Below are 15,493 nucleotides of genomic sequence, written 5' to 3'. Positions count from 1 at the left end.
ATTACTAGAAATATTATAGGAAGTAAATTTTTTATGAATGTTTAAGTGGATTTCTAGCTGAGGAGAAAGCAATACACCCTGGATCTCCTAGTTGTCTTGAGTAATGTTCTTAGTTGAGATATTGTCTTTGAGAAGGAGTTGCCTTTACCTCTCTTTGTTGATTTGTTAATATTCAACCTCTCCTTTGTATCCCCATGTTACATGATTCCTATGTAACTGTCCTGTAAGGGGTTACTTGGGGGAACTAAAAACTGAGACCAGATAGAGATTAAAGAGAACAGAGGATGACTGGACACTATGGAGTTAAGACTTGTGGGAGAGACCAGAGACTGAAGACAAGAGACTAGAGATAAGACTGGAGAGAGATAAGAAGAGACTAGAGACTAGAATTGTAAGAAGCAAAGACTAGAATTGTAGAGAAATGACAGAGTCAGACTGGACTGGTTGTATGACATGTAGGAGAGATGCAGAAGAGAAGAATTATTGAAGGTGCTGAGGACTAGACTCTGGAACTAGACTCTGGGAAAAAGATGAAGACAATGCTGAGGACTAGACATTGAGGACAGAAGGTCAATCACAAGACATTGAAGGCGAGGAGGAAAACTGAGGCTTTGGAGACGTTGAGGTCTGCAAAAAAGACTTGAAAGTTAGAATTCTGTTGATTGGAACTATAGTCAAAATGAAGACTATGACTGCACAGTAAAGGGAGTGATCAGACAACACCAGGGAGTCTGTCTGTTGCCCATCCTTCACCTGTCGTTGGGAAAAGCCTAGGAAGGTGGCTCTTGCCCACAGAACACCACCACCGCATCCTACCTGCATTTGGGCCCACCACTGCCATAACCTTTTTTTCTTCCCCATAACTTTTATCTTCTTTTGTTGTTGTGAAAACTCACAGCCATTTGACCTACCTGGGTTCACTCACCATCACCCTGTATGGATCCCCAAGTCAGGAGAGATTCCTGAGTGCAGAGACAGGAGTAGGCCTGGATCACTGCTGGCTGTAGCCCCAAAACTGTCACTGTCACTGTCCTCCCATTGTTCATCGATTTGCTCAAGTGGGCCCAGTAAGTCTCCACTGTGACACTAGTTACTGTGTTTAGCATACCGAATACGTCACGGGTAGCTTGCCAGGCTTTGCCATGTGGGCTGGATACTCTCAGTAGCTTGCCGGGCTCTCTGAGAGGGGCAGAGGAATCGAACCTGGGTTGGCCAGGCCGGCCACATGCAAGGCAAACGCCTTACCCACCATGTTATCACTCCAGACCGGCCCCAAAACATAAAATAAAATATAAAATTAAAATATTCATTTTAATCAAGGTTAACTATAGGAATAGAACCTATAGAGGAAAATAATAGAGGAGAAGTATAGGTACAGAGGAAAGACAGAGAGATTAAGACTAAGATATAGTAAAAAGATTTGGCTTTCATAATTATGGCAGCAGAAAAGTGCAGAAGTTTGGAGGTGATACAGTAGGTCTAGAGATTTTCTGAATACTAGTGATTTATTTTCAGCTTGGTCATGAAGGCATACAAAGTAAAAGGAACAATGATACAATGGTGTAGTTCTAAGCTGAAGGGATAGCAAATCAAGATACTGAATGAACTGAGTTTTAATTCAAGTTCAAAAGAGTTTTCTTTGCTTTTATGTATCTTTTTTTTCTCTTTTGGGCATGTGCATTGTACTCAAGTGCTAGCTCTGTGCTTAAGAGTGGCCCATGGTATTGCTCAGAAGACATTATGTGGATTTGGAGACTTGAAATATGGTGGCAAATCTTCAAAACAAGAGCTTTACCTTTTGTATATCATGGAAAAGTTCAGGTGAGTTTTTAAAAAGCCAGTCCTTCAATTTAAAAATACCAGGCAAGAAGATTCTCTTTCTCAGATATAGGAAGAATAAGTTTTGTTTGTTTGATTTTTAATTCTATATATTTCTTCAACTAATTATAGGATATCTGCCACATCAGAGAAGGTTAGCTGATTTACTCATACTAATTTAAAAATTCTAATGCAAAGATATTGTATAACAAAACAAATAGATTGAAATAAAAGAGAATATACTGAATGGAAGTATTTAAACATTTGCACCCTATACATCAGGTGAAGGATTAATATACAAGATATATAATGCACCCCCAATGTTCAACAACAAAAATTCAAATAGCCTCATCAAAAATCAGGCAGAGGAGATGAGCAACTACTTCTTCTAATAGGATACATTGATGGCCAATAGAGAACATATGAAAAATGTTGATCATCATTATTTATGAGTAAAATGAAATCAGTATCTTTTTGTATCAAAAATACTGCAAACAATCAGGATTGGCAATGATGTGACAAAAATGGAATACTCTCTGTTGTTGGAAAGGTCATCTCTAACCTCAAGGCAAAATATATAATATAGAGAGTCTCCAAAAAAAGTGAGAATAGAGCTTCCACCATGGTACTGAGTGCAATAACCAATATATGGAAACAATTGAAATGATAGGGCACAGATAAAGAAACTGTCATGTACATACATAGGTGATTCTTATCTCAGTCTGATGAATAAAGATTATATCTTGCAGTCCATTGCAACTTGATTGGAATGAAATTGTATCATATTAAGTAAATTAAGTCAGAGAGAGAAAGGAATAGACAATACTAAATGGTGAAAAACTTTGCCTTTGATTATGAAACTAAGATTACGAAGCACTGGAGGGAGAGAGTTGAGGGGAAGGATATGGAGGACTTGAAGTGACATAAGGACAGTGGGGGAGATACTTGGGTACTTTGGGTGCCCAAGTTGGACTTAGGTAATAAAGTTGCAGTAACATTTTAGATCAAAACTATAAAATATATCACCTAAACTGAAATAAAAATTAAGCATTGGAAAACAATTCAAGAGTTGAGTAACCTTTCACTGATACTCCGCTTATAATGCATAGTAATGGTCTGTTGGTCTTTTCCAAAAAAGTAGGAAGTAAAATTCGTGATTTTATGTTTAATATTTATTCATATATTTCAAATAAAAAAGGTCATAGATTTTTAAAGCTGAACAGCGGGGCTTGAGCAATAGCACAGTGGGTAGGGTGCTTGCCTTGCACACGGCCGACCTGGGTTCAATTCCCAGAAACCCATATGGTCCCCTGAGCACCACCAGGAGTAATTCCTGAGTGCAGAGTCAGGAGTAACCACTGTGCATCATCAGGTGTGACCCAAAAAGAAAGAAAATAATAATTAAAACTGAACAACAAGAAGAAAATAAAGTACTTTATTAAAAGGGTATATAGCTGCAGCAAAATAGCAAATATATTTTCATTTTCATTGAATGTTTATTTTAAATATAATTATCTTTCACCTAACATACTGTCAAAAGTAAAAATGTTAGTCATCATGATTAGTGTTGGAACCTGTCAAATGCTTTCTTTGCATCCTTAGAAATTATTATCTGTTTATTAACCTTTCTTTATTATAGCAGTTATCTATTCAAGATTCAGTCTCAGGAAGATGTAGGATTCTAGAAATTCACCTATTCTTATAGATTCTTCAAATATATTTTTCTTTCCTTTTTTGACACACCCAGTGATGCTAAGGGGTTACTTGTGGGTCTGCATTCAAGAGCCACTCCTAGTGGTGATTAGGTGACCATGAGATATCAGTGATTCAACTCTGATAGGTGGCATGTCAGGCAAGTGTCTTACCCTCTGTACTATCTCTCCAGGCCATATCATTTATGCTTCTCAGTCATCTGTTTCTAAGTCATATTTTTCTCTCCTTTCATTCATCATCTGATGTATCTGGACTTTCTCTATCTTTTTGTAAGTCTAGTCAGGGGTTGACATATTGTAGTGTCTTTAAAAAGAAAAACTCAAAAAATATTTTAAAAAATCCTTGGCTTTATTTCTCTTGCTCTTTAGTGTTTTTGAGATGTGCATGCAATTAGGTCAGTAATTTGCACTGTTCTTGTTCCAAATGAATCCTCAACAAAATGGGAATTGAAGGAGTAAAAAAAAAAAAAAAAAGCACCTTAGCTATCATAATTCTTAGTGTTTAAGCACTGACTGAAAACTTTCCTCTTGAATCTGGAAACAAACAAGGATTTACACTGTCACCACTATAACTCAACAAAGTTTTAGAAGCCTTTACCACAGAAATTAGATAAGGAAGAGAAATTAAAGAAATTCAGATTGAGAAAGAAGTCAAGCTATCACTATTTGCAGATAGCATGATATTATATATGGAAAAATCCCCAAGGCGCCAATAAAATATCCTAGAAATAATAAACTTAGAGTAAATAACAAGACTTCAAACTCAATGTACAGAAATCTGTTGTATTCTTATATATCAACAATAATGTAGATGAGAGAAAAAATAACTATCCCATAGTCATCATGTAAAATTTTTTTTAAATTCCTATATCTAGAAAATAATTTTTTCAAGGAAAATATTCAGTAAGTATTGTGAATCACACCTGACACAGATATATGTTGTGAAACTGACAAAATCAAGACAACACATTTATTTCTTCAAATCTGTACAATTTTTTTTTCTTTTTTTAAGTTTTAACAATATTTATGAACTTCTTTATCAGCAAGATTCAAGGACACAATAAATTTAATAATTATTATTTTTGTGAAATCCTATAAGTAAGTTTCAAGGACACAATATATATTTAATAAATATTATTTGTGAAGTACTTATTGAATTCTGTTGATCTTCCTATACATTGTAATTTAATGATGAAATTATCTGCTCATAAGTTCCAATTTCTTTATCTCTACCTAACTCAATTTATAATTAATAATGCTATGACTCAGGGTATTTTCCTTGGAAAATAAATTGAAAACAAATTAATGCACAAAATACAGTTGTGTCATTTTTCTCCAAACCCCAAATGTGTTTAACTTACTTACATTACTGAAAAATCTTTATTTTATACATTGTATAAGACTGCAACAGCAGTCTTATCATCCTAAAATACTATACTCTTTTCACATATTTTAATACCTTTTTACTAGTATATTTATGTCAATGGCTTAATCATATTTGAGATAATTTAAGGAAGAAGAGAAACCAGTGAGAGAGGTATTTTTTTAAGAATGTGTAGCAGTTTTACATCAGGCATTGGGAAGATGTTAATATTTATTTCTCGTCTATAAATTTGAAAACAGATTATATTTCCACCACGCTTTTTAAATTTTTATTTATTTATTTTTACAAAGTTATTCATGATGATTTTTTACAAACATTCAATATTTCAACACAAATCCCACCACCATTGTACCATTCCACTACCATATTTTCAATTTTTCCAACAACCCCTTAAGTTGCCACCTTAGCTGGTCCTTTATATTGCTTGTTATAGATAATTTGTTAAAAGTATTATCAAAACATGTTTTCTTAGAAGAAAGTAAGTGAAGATTATTGTTAACTCACCATGGAGCCATTAGGCCTATGTATCAGAGATTACTAAATTCTTGTTATAGGTTAAACCGTCTGTGTTTATATTCTGTTGATTGACATTGGTTGACTTCTACATTAGAAAGCATCCACTGGTTTACCAGTATTGTAGAATTTGATATGACACTCGGCCGCAAAAGGAAAATTGAAAATATCCCTTATTTAAATTTGTCTTGTTCAAACTACAAGATTTAAGAGAGGAAAATGGATATTTGAGGAGCTGTCCATTTTATAAATGTATTTGTAGGATATGCATGCGTTACATGTATTCCTAATGATCATTGAATTAAAAAGAATTTGTGTGCTTTATTCTGAAATAATATTTAGTGTTATATACTATTTTAACAACATGTACTAAAGGGAGATAAAAGCAAAATCACTCTCTTTTGAATCTGTTTGGTTTTCACTCCATAAATGATGGGATTTAGCATTGGGGGCACTATCACATAGAGGTTGGCTATTAGGATATGAACATAGTGAGGGATTGTTTTGCCCCCAAAACGGTGGGCCAAAAATGAAAATAATGCTGGACCATAGAACATAAGTATAACACAGAAATGGGAGCCACATGTATTAAGGGCCTTGAACCTGGCAGACCAAGAAGGTATCTTAAACACCGTGCAAAGGATCAGTGAGTAGGAAGTAATGATGAACACCATATCCAGCCCTATAGTCAGTAAAACTGCAGTCAGGCCATAAACTATGTTAACTTTAATGTTATCACAGGCCAGTCTGGCAATGCCCATGTGCTCACAGTAGGAATGGGAAATAATGTTTTTGCCACAGTATGTAAGTCGGTATACCAGAAAGATGAATGGAATGCAGAAAGTAAAGCTCCTGACCACAGCCGCTATGCCAATCTTACCAATGACTGAGGTAGTTAAGATAGTGGTATATTGCAGTGGGTAGCAGATGGCCACATAGCGGTCAAAAGCCATTGCCAAGAGAATAGCAGATTCCACAGCATAGACGAAATGTATGAAGAACATCTGGGTCACACAGCCTCCGAATGATATATTCCTGGAATGGAACCAGAAGATGGCCAGGATCTTAGGGACTGTGGTGGTGGAAAGCAGGACATCTGCTAAGGCCAGCATGGAAAGGAAGAGATACATGGGCTCATGGAGACTGCGCTCAGAAACAATCAGGAGGATCAAGAAGATATTGCCTACCACAGCCACAATGTACATAGAACAGATAGGGATAGCGATCCACACATGTATATCTTCTAGTCCTGGGATTCCAGTCAGAACATACCATGTATCCTGAGGATTGGTGTGATTCTGAAGGGGAGGAGCCATCTGTGGCCAGATGTTCTGAACCGAGTTTCTTTAATGAAAAAACACAGGGCTAGCTAAGGATGCCACAGTGCTACCTTAGGCTAACTGATGTCCGAATGGAAGGTTTCTTTCAATAGATTCTTCTTAGTGAATGGACAATAAAACGAATTAAGTGGCTTCAAATTGCCCTGGCTCTATCCATGGAAGAATTAAATCTATCTGAAAATTAATAATATGGAATAAGTGCTTAATATTTCTCATTGTGTCTTACATGTAATAACTTATTTAATCGTCTCAAAACTGCCACAGACTTTCAATCTTATGCCCTAGATCATAACTTATTCACAATCAAGTGAGGTAAGTTCTAAATTTATAATTCTAACCACCATAAACTAATCACTATAAAGTAAAACTAGAAATGGAAAAAATTCATGAGTTCCCAATTCTTTATCCATATTCATTAATCTAACTCAGCTTATTATTAATAATTCAATGGCTCAAGGCTTATTCTTTAGAGTGCAGGGGGACCATATGCAGTGCAAGGAATCAGACCCAGGCAGCTTCAAGCAATTTCATACACCTTCACCTGCTTTTCTCTCCCAAACTAGTGAGCCTTTTATAAAAATAGTAGAATATATGTTTAACACATGTAAACACAAATTTTAGATATGCATAACACAAAAAATATGTCAAGTAAACCTTAAGACATAGGAAATAGGTTAAAAACATTGAAAATAGATTTAAGTTATTTGTGTGGTGATTGTGTGTATACAGAGTGCTTATGTATGTATATGAACTTATACACAGACATTTGTGTTCTTGTAAATTATATTTAAACAAATAATACAGACATGCTACAATTCTGCATAAAGGGCAATTAAAGTCATAGCCAATACTTTGTAAGTCGAGGTTGAGATAAATACAACCTGTTTCAAATATTAAGAAAAATGAGCAAGTCTTCTGACAACTATCTGGAATGTTTTTCTACAGGTAGCCAGTAAGCACAACTCTGTTTACTTACGTTTTCCAATTTCTTGTGTTCTGGAGATATTTAGTACCTTGACCAATTAAAAAATAAAGGAAGGAGATGTGCAGGATACAGGAAGATGAGCTGTAAATCTCAACTGCTGCAGTATTTATACCCTTTTATAGACCTCTCTAGGGAACACTTTTTTCTGTACCCCTAGAGATTGAATTTTACTCCACTAATTGCCTAGACTGGTTCCTGGTACATAGTCCTCAGGGAGAAGCATTCCTTCTCTTCCTCCACAATTTGATCCGTTTTTCCCTGGAAATGATGTTTTCAAGACACCTAGTTAACACTCTCAGACACCTAAATGTACAAGTGAACATTTAATCTATGGTGTGCTATTCTCTTAGGATATATCTGAAAATGAATTGAATTATTTGTGAATATATGTTGTCAATTCCTACAGAAGAATAAACATACATTTTGATTCTCCCATACATTTTATTTGGTATTTGTAGATCAAATGTAAAATTCCTTGTCCTTTTGGTGTGAAAACAGTTTATCCTATTCCAGAGGATGTTTTTAATTTTAGTTTTCTTGATAGTTTATTTCAATGAGTAGGTGATTCAGTTAGCTGTGGTCCCATTGCCTTCTTTTTGTTTTTGCTTCCTTCACTGTTACTGAGTTCCCACATAAATGCCTAAGGTCAATGTCATGGAAAGTATTTCCAATGTTTTTAATGTATTTTATGTTTCAGATCCTCTCTCTGACTGTTGCATTCACTATAAGTTACTCTTTGTCTGCTCCCTGTCAACTAGTTATCTAGTTTAATTATTTTTCTTTTTCGTGTGATCTTTAAGTAGTTAATTTAGAAACCAATAAACTCTATGTGGCATATTTGCTTATTCTGGAGTTAAAGCTGTTGGAAGTTGAGAGAATAATTATTTTACTTTTATTGATAGTTTCAAAGTTACTCAGTGATTTTAAAAGCATTTCAAGAAGCTTGAAATTTTCTCCAATATATTATTCTGCCATAATCAAGTTAAACAGTAGACATGATTTTGTCCACATAGAATTGTAAGCTACCTTTATGAGTATCTTTATCTGTGAAATAACACAAATGTATAATATCTTACTTTTTCTAAATTAATGTTATTAGGTAACTTGTTTTGAGGATGGGTATGACAGGACTTTGTTTAAGGCTTAAGATGTTCCATAGATTCCTAATATGGCATTCTCTCTGTGCCGTATACTGATAAATTTTGATAGTGCTCCAAGTGACTACTTATACTCAAAGCAAGATAATTTGATCCCTTATTTGTAGCATTTTTTGCTATTTAATGTATTTGAGTGGACTTCTTTAATGCAAGGTTTATGTATTCGATTATAACTAATCTAATTTATTGAAATAATATACAATGACAAAGAAGCACATATTTAACAACATAGTAGAAGGAAAGACCGAATGAAGAAATCAAAGAAAAACATTCAAGTATTGGAAAAGGAAGAAACAAAGAGTAGTTAAATTAGAAGAAAATAGATATTGACAGCACCAAAATTTAACCAAGATATAGATCAGTCAACAAAATGTTTCATTCTCATCTGGTAACAAACTCGTGTAATTATATGAGAAAGTACTTGCCAAACCTATGACTTTGCATTATAATTCAAGATGCACATAAATGCAGCTTATGTGCAAACAAAACACGTCGATCAATGCTTCTGACTTCAACATGCATAAGAATCTTAAATTATCAAAAATCTAAATATTCTGAATTTTATGAAATAGTTAAATTATGGCATAGTAATAGTATGGCATATTAGTTAGCAATGAAATCACTCAACTGTTTCACCTGCAACATATGAAGTCCCATGTAGCATCGTATAAGTCACCAGTTAATGATCCAAACCATGTTATTTGCACCTAGAAATATGTACATATACCTTAATTCAGATCTCATTGAGGGGTACTTAGGAAGATGCACAGAAGTGATGAATGATCTTTATGTTGTCACAGTACAGTTTAGCCTACAATCCAGAACTGAAACTGGAAAAATCAAGAAAGGTAATAATTTAATTTGATTTTTATTTTTCAAAAGACTTCTGGTTGTAGTGCAAAGAGGATATTAGAAGAAGAAAAATTGGAGGCAACAGAATGGCACGTTAGGGTGGGAACTACAAAATGCCATCTCTATTTTCAAGCGTAAGTATGGCTCATGTGTTATTCATGTACATGCACAAAGACTAAGAGAGAAGGAATAACTTAATAAAATATCTGCAGTCAAATCTAAAACCTATTCTGTGTGATGCAATCTTGAGTGATTCAAAATGGTACATTAAACATATAAGTAGATGGATCTCGATTTCAAAAAGAAAAAAATCAGATCTATAAATAAATCAAAGCACAGATCATTTGATTTGTGTGAATCACTGCTTATTTTTTGTTTCTCTGTATTTTTATTTATCATTATTTTACAACATTGTACCCAATGCCAGTGTCCCAGTGTCCCAGTGCATCCCATAACCAAAAAACTCTCTATTTGTTTCTCAGTACACACTACCCAAAACTTTAGTAGCAGCCATTGTTTTCATTTTGCTGTCTTTGAGTGAGTTTTGTGGGTTTGTGTCAGTTATCTTTCTTATGCTGTTTATACTTCACCTGTGTGAAACCATTAGGTAACTTTTAATTTATTTACTTACTTAATTTACCACTGTTGCACTGTCCTCCCGTTGTTCATTGATTTGCTCGAGTGGGCACCGGTAGTGTCTCACAACAAATTGTGAGATTTGTTACTGTTTTTAGCATATTGAATACATCACAGGTAGCTTGCCAGTCTTTGCCGTGTGGGCAAGATACTCTTGGTAGCTTGCCGGGCTCTCTGAGAGAGACAGAGGAATCAAACCCGGGTCAGACACGTGCAATGCAAATGCCCACCCAGACCTCTGCAGGGGTGCGGACTGTGCTGTGCAAAAGGTCTCCGGAAACATGCAAGGTCCCGGTCCAGAGTGCAGGAGAGTCTGAAAGGGACGAATAAGAAGGTTTCAGAAATTTATATTTTAGCCAACTTAATGATAGCACAAGAACGTTGAAATACCCACAAGGGTCCGAAAGCCCGTCTGGGTTGCAAACAGAACAAAGGGTCCTAAAGGGATACGGGTAAAGGTGACTGTTCGCTTCACAGACTCCTGCAGTGACCACTTTTTTCTAGCTACTGTAATAATGAGTTGCTGTGTTTGCTTGAACTCCCCGAACACCAGGATGTCTTGAGAACAGCCGCTTTGTGGCCGATTCTTGGTGGCCAAAGCCGCTTCCAGCTCCGCCTCGGCCCTGGACAGTTTGCAGCGTCTGGATTCAGAGGAGATAGTTCCATAGTTCCCAGGGATTGGCCCCGTGCTGGCTTATGTTCTGGTGGCATCTTTGTTGCTGTGACATAGACATACCACTGGGCTCAGCTGGGAAGTCAAGCTTTGCCATTCCCTACAGGTTGCCCTTCTCCAAAAACCGTGTCTAGAACCTGCCACCGGTGAGGAAGCGAGGATAATGGAAGCAGCTCAGGTCGGCTTTCCCAGCATCTTCTGTGGGTGCCCCGGACACAAGGACCCGGGACCCAGAATAGACTTAACAATGCCCCCATGGCTCAGAATAACAGAGGAAGAGCTCAGGATGACATTGGCCGTGGCAGATACGGAAGTCAATTTTTTAGTATCTCAGGATCTGAGCACTCTATGTTAAATTCCTTCTCTGGAGCCCTCTCCTCTGATTCCTTTCAGGTGTCAGGAGTGGCCATGCAGAAAAGAAAGATATGTTTTACTTAGCCTCTTCCCTGTTTCTGGTATGGGGCTTCATTTACACACCAGTTTTTGTCCATCCCTGAGTAACATCCCAATCCTGGGATGGGATCTTCACTCGAGAATCGGAACCACATCAGTATTGAAGAACTAGACCTAAATGTCTACCTGAATAGAATGTATCTCTGGGAAGATGAGCACCTGGGACAAGTGATTGATTCTCTGTCCTATCTTTGGATGGGATCTTCTATCGGAAATGGGCGCCTACTTCAGTTTTAAGGGAAGCATCAATTTGGAAAGTGAAACAGAAGAAACAGAAACATGAGGCTAATTCCTAAGGATCATAGATACATGGGACAGGAAGATTGCTCCATAGCTGGAAGCCTGCCTCACAAGCAAAGGGGAGAAGGCAACTGGAATAGGGATCACTAAGAAAATGATTGCTTGAGGAACGGGTCGGGATGAGAGATGTGTGCTGAAAATAGATAAAGGACCAAAAATGATAACCTCTCAGTGTCTGCATTGAAAACCATAATGCCCCAAAGTAGAGAGAGAGTATAGGGAATATTGTCTGCCATGAAAGAAGGAGGATGGGAAAGGAGGGATGGGGGGTATACCGCGGATATTGGTGGTGGGGAATGTGCACTGGTGGAGGGATGGGTATTTGATCATTGTGTAATTGTAACCCAAACATGAAAGCTTGTAACTATCTCACGGTGATTCAATAAAATTAAAAAAGAAGAAAGAAGGAAGAAGGAAGAAGAGGAAGAAGAAGAAGAAGAAGAAGAAGAAGAAGAAGAAGAAGAAGAAGAAGAAGAAGAAGAAGAAGAAGAAGAAGAAGAAAACCCTTAGTAGCTGCCCATGTTGATCTGCGGCTCTGGGAAGATGACGTCCTGGGACAGCTCAATACAGCAACCCCCCCTCTGTCAACATCGATCTGTATTCCTGTGCCTGCCTGTACCAGAAACAGAAACTACTAGCACCAGAAGCAAAAGCTGGACTTCAACCCCTCATTGACTGATTCTTAAAATGTGGATTACTTAAACTCTGCAGATCTTCTTGAGGGAAATGGAAAATGCTGCTTGGTCCTGAATCTGAGAGCAGTTAATCAGGATCTTCCTCCCATAGGCCCAGAAGAATCTAATCTGCATGACATTCTGGGTGAAATTCTTCCCAATTAGTGTTGGTTTTCAATATTCAATGTTTCCTTCTGTATTCCGTTGGATGATGTTTCACTCTTTGATTTTTGCTTTTGAGTGGACAGATGAAAAGGGGACACCCCAGCAGTTGGTCTGAACTGTGATGCCCTGGGAATTGAGAGATAGCTCTCACTCTATGGCAGAGGCCCGATCTAACTAGCAAACTGGGAAACTTGTGCTTGGACCATGGAAAAGTCCTTCATTACTTCAATGATATCCCCATCTGCTCTCCTACTCAGGAGTTGGCGGCCCTGCATGCGGTCCAAGCTCTGAACTTCTTTGCCCAACATGGTTACAAAGCCTCCAGAAGCAAAGTCCAACTTGTCACTCAGAGTATATGAACCTCCTCTTGATCCCTGGAGAAGTAAGTCTCTTTTTTGAGAAGGTCAAAGCCATCAGTTGCCTGTCCCAGCCCACCACCAAGAGTGAGCTGCGTGCCATTCTGGGAAAGATAAATTTTTGTAGACAGTGGAGAGTGGGCTACCAGCTCAAAGCCAAACCACTCTATGAAGCTTTAAGTGTTTGGGGGAGATACCTGATTCCTGGGAACAAGACCAAGATAATACCTTTCAGCAGCTGAAACAGGAGATCATGGTGACCCCAGCCCTAGACCTCCCCACAAGGGACAAACCATTTAATTTGTTCACCACTGAGGCATGGGGAGTAGCCCTAAGAGTGCTCACCCAGCCTGTAGGGCCTGTCAGACACCACGTGGGGTATTTGTTGCAGCAGTTAGATCCAGTGGTCCAAATCTGGCCAGAATGCCTGAGGCCACTGGTGGCCACCACAGAGTTGATAAAAAGGGCGTTTCAACTGAGTTTGGGTCTACCCTTGGAGGTCTTCTCTCCCCACCAGCTAACCAACCTTTTAGAGAAAGAGGCGCCTCATTGACTGACTGCCAAGAGGCTTAGAAAATACATAACCTCATGCAGAAAACCCTAACGTAACCCCTGGAACTTGCAATGCCCTTAATATGTCTTCCCTTCTTCCCTGGTGTTGAAGAGATCCACAGCAGCATGAACCATTAGCCACAGTATATGGACGACTCTGTCAGTTCTGTCAAGCTCCTTTTTGAATGAACGACTTAGTGAACTCTCCTCACACTCCCTTACCACACATCCCTACTCAATCCCCCTTCCCCAAGCCCAAGTGACTCCCTAGACCACAACACAAGCAGATGCTGTTTCTGGGACTTGGGGTTCTCAATAGAATACTACTTAGAAGCAACATTCTTGCATATTCCCAAATCCTTTTGTAAACCATGTTACTGATGATAAAAAAAAGAAAAAAGAAAAAAAGAAAAATAATTTTGTTTCTTTCCTAACTCATAGTGATCCAATCCACAGAATTACCAGATAATTTTCTGGTAAAGGTCTCCTGAACTTTAGCCTCATGAGAAATGGGGCTAGAGCAGTAGTACACTACTGCTTTGTATGCAGCCAACCCAGGTTCGAACCCCTGGCATATAGTTTCCCCAGCACCATCAGGGGTAATTCCTGAGAGCAGAACCAGGAGTCACCCCTGAGCCTTCCCATGTGTGGCCACCAAACAATTAAGGCACTGGTTCTGCTACCCCAATCCTGAGTGCTAATTGTATACACACCCGACAGTGAAAGCTTATCCAGCTGAATTCCATCTCCTTCAGGCCATCAAGTTTTTTTCCTGCATGTCCTTTCTTTTCATGTAACCGGGAGGGAGACCCACCTCTGTGCTTTCATCTAACTCCCCTTGGACTCACCCCCTTTCACTGTCCCTGCCCTTCCTCTGGGTCTCCACACTCAGGTCAACCCACTCCCAGTCACTTGCATGTGGTGTTACTTCACAATAAAAGTGCTTTGACTCCTCAAAAAAAAAAAAAAGAATCTCAAAAAAAATTATAATCTTTGGCTTTATTTCTCTTGCTCTTTAGTATTTTTTGAGATGTGCAATTAGGTCAGTAATTTGCACTGTCCTTGTTTCCAAATGAATCCTAAGAAAAATGGGAATTGAAGGGCCAAAAAAAAAGCATAACTATCATAATTCATAGTGTTTAAGCACTGACTGAAAACTTTCCTCTTAAATCTGGAATCAGACAAGGATTTACACTGTCACAACTATAACTCAACAAAGTTTCAGAAGCCTTTACCACAGAAATTAGATAATGAACAGAAATGAAAGGAATTCAGATTGAGAAAGAAGTCAAGCTATCACTATTTGAAGATATCATGATATTATATACAGAAAAATCCCCAAGGCTCCAATAAAATATCCTACGAATAATAAACTCAAAGAATAGGCTTCAAAGTCAATGTACAGATATATGTTGTATTCTTATATATCAACAATGATGTAGATTAGAGAAAAAAATAACTATCCTATCATCGTGTAATTTTTTTCATAATTTTATTTAACTATTATTTCTTCTTCTTATATTTATTTATTGAATCACTGTGGGAAAAGTTATGAAGCTTTCAGGTTTAAGTCTCAGTCAACAATGATCAAATACCTTTCCTTTCACCAGTACTCATTTTTCACCACCAAGAACCCCAATATACTCCCCTACCAACCCTCCCAATGCCTGTGAGGCAGATGATTTCTACTTAACTTTTTTCTACATTGATTACATTCATTATTTTGACAAAAGATGCACCATTATTGTTTAGAATTCCCTCCCCCCAACAATCAGAATTGCTGAAAAGGCATTGTGAAATACTTTGTTTTCTATAGCTGGTTATAAGAATCATATAATGATGTTGGATTTCTGCAAAGAGCCAGATAATTATGAGATTGGTTTCTATGCATCTGGTGTTATGGCCATGCCAGAGAGACACTCG

At 37.5% G+C, this 15,493-nt stretch overlaps 1 protein-coding gene across 2 annotated transcripts; it reads right to left on the bottom strand.

Annotated features, from left to right (window-relative positions):
• Window positions 1-5,783: 5,783 nt before the first annotated feature.
• On the bottom strand, window positions 5,784-12,059 carry LOC130025236 (olfactory receptor 52Z1P-like). 2 transcript variants are annotated; one of them, XM_056116185.1, is made up of 2 exons: window positions 12,032-12,059; window positions 5,784-6,694 (listed from the first exon to the last, which is right to left on the bottom strand). In XM_056116185.1, the coding sequence occupies exons 1-2, from the start codon at window positions 12,057-12,059 to the stop codon at window positions 5,784-5,786; spliced, it is 939 nt and encodes a 312-aa protein (XP_055972160.1). The 2 variants fall into 2 exon arrangements, with proteins under 2 accessions (XP_055972160.1, XP_055972161.1); XM_056116186.1 differs by lacking the exon at window positions 12,032-12,059 and adding an exon at window positions 11,788-11,796 and having other exon boundaries at window positions 5,784-6,725.
• Between the last annotated feature and the right edge of the window lie 3,434 nt (window positions 12,060-15,493).

This window comes from Sorex fumeus, unplaced genomic scaffold (assembly GCF_029834395.1).
Source record: "Sorex fumeus unplaced genomic scaffold, SorFum_2.1 ptg000030l, whole genome shotgun sequence".
NCBI classification, from domain to species: Eukaryota; Metazoa; Chordata; class Mammalia; order Eulipotyphla; family Soricidae; genus Sorex; species Sorex fumeus.
The sequence above is the reverse complement of the archived record's forward strand: the minus strand, read 5'-3'. Positions and strand labels throughout refer to the sequence as shown.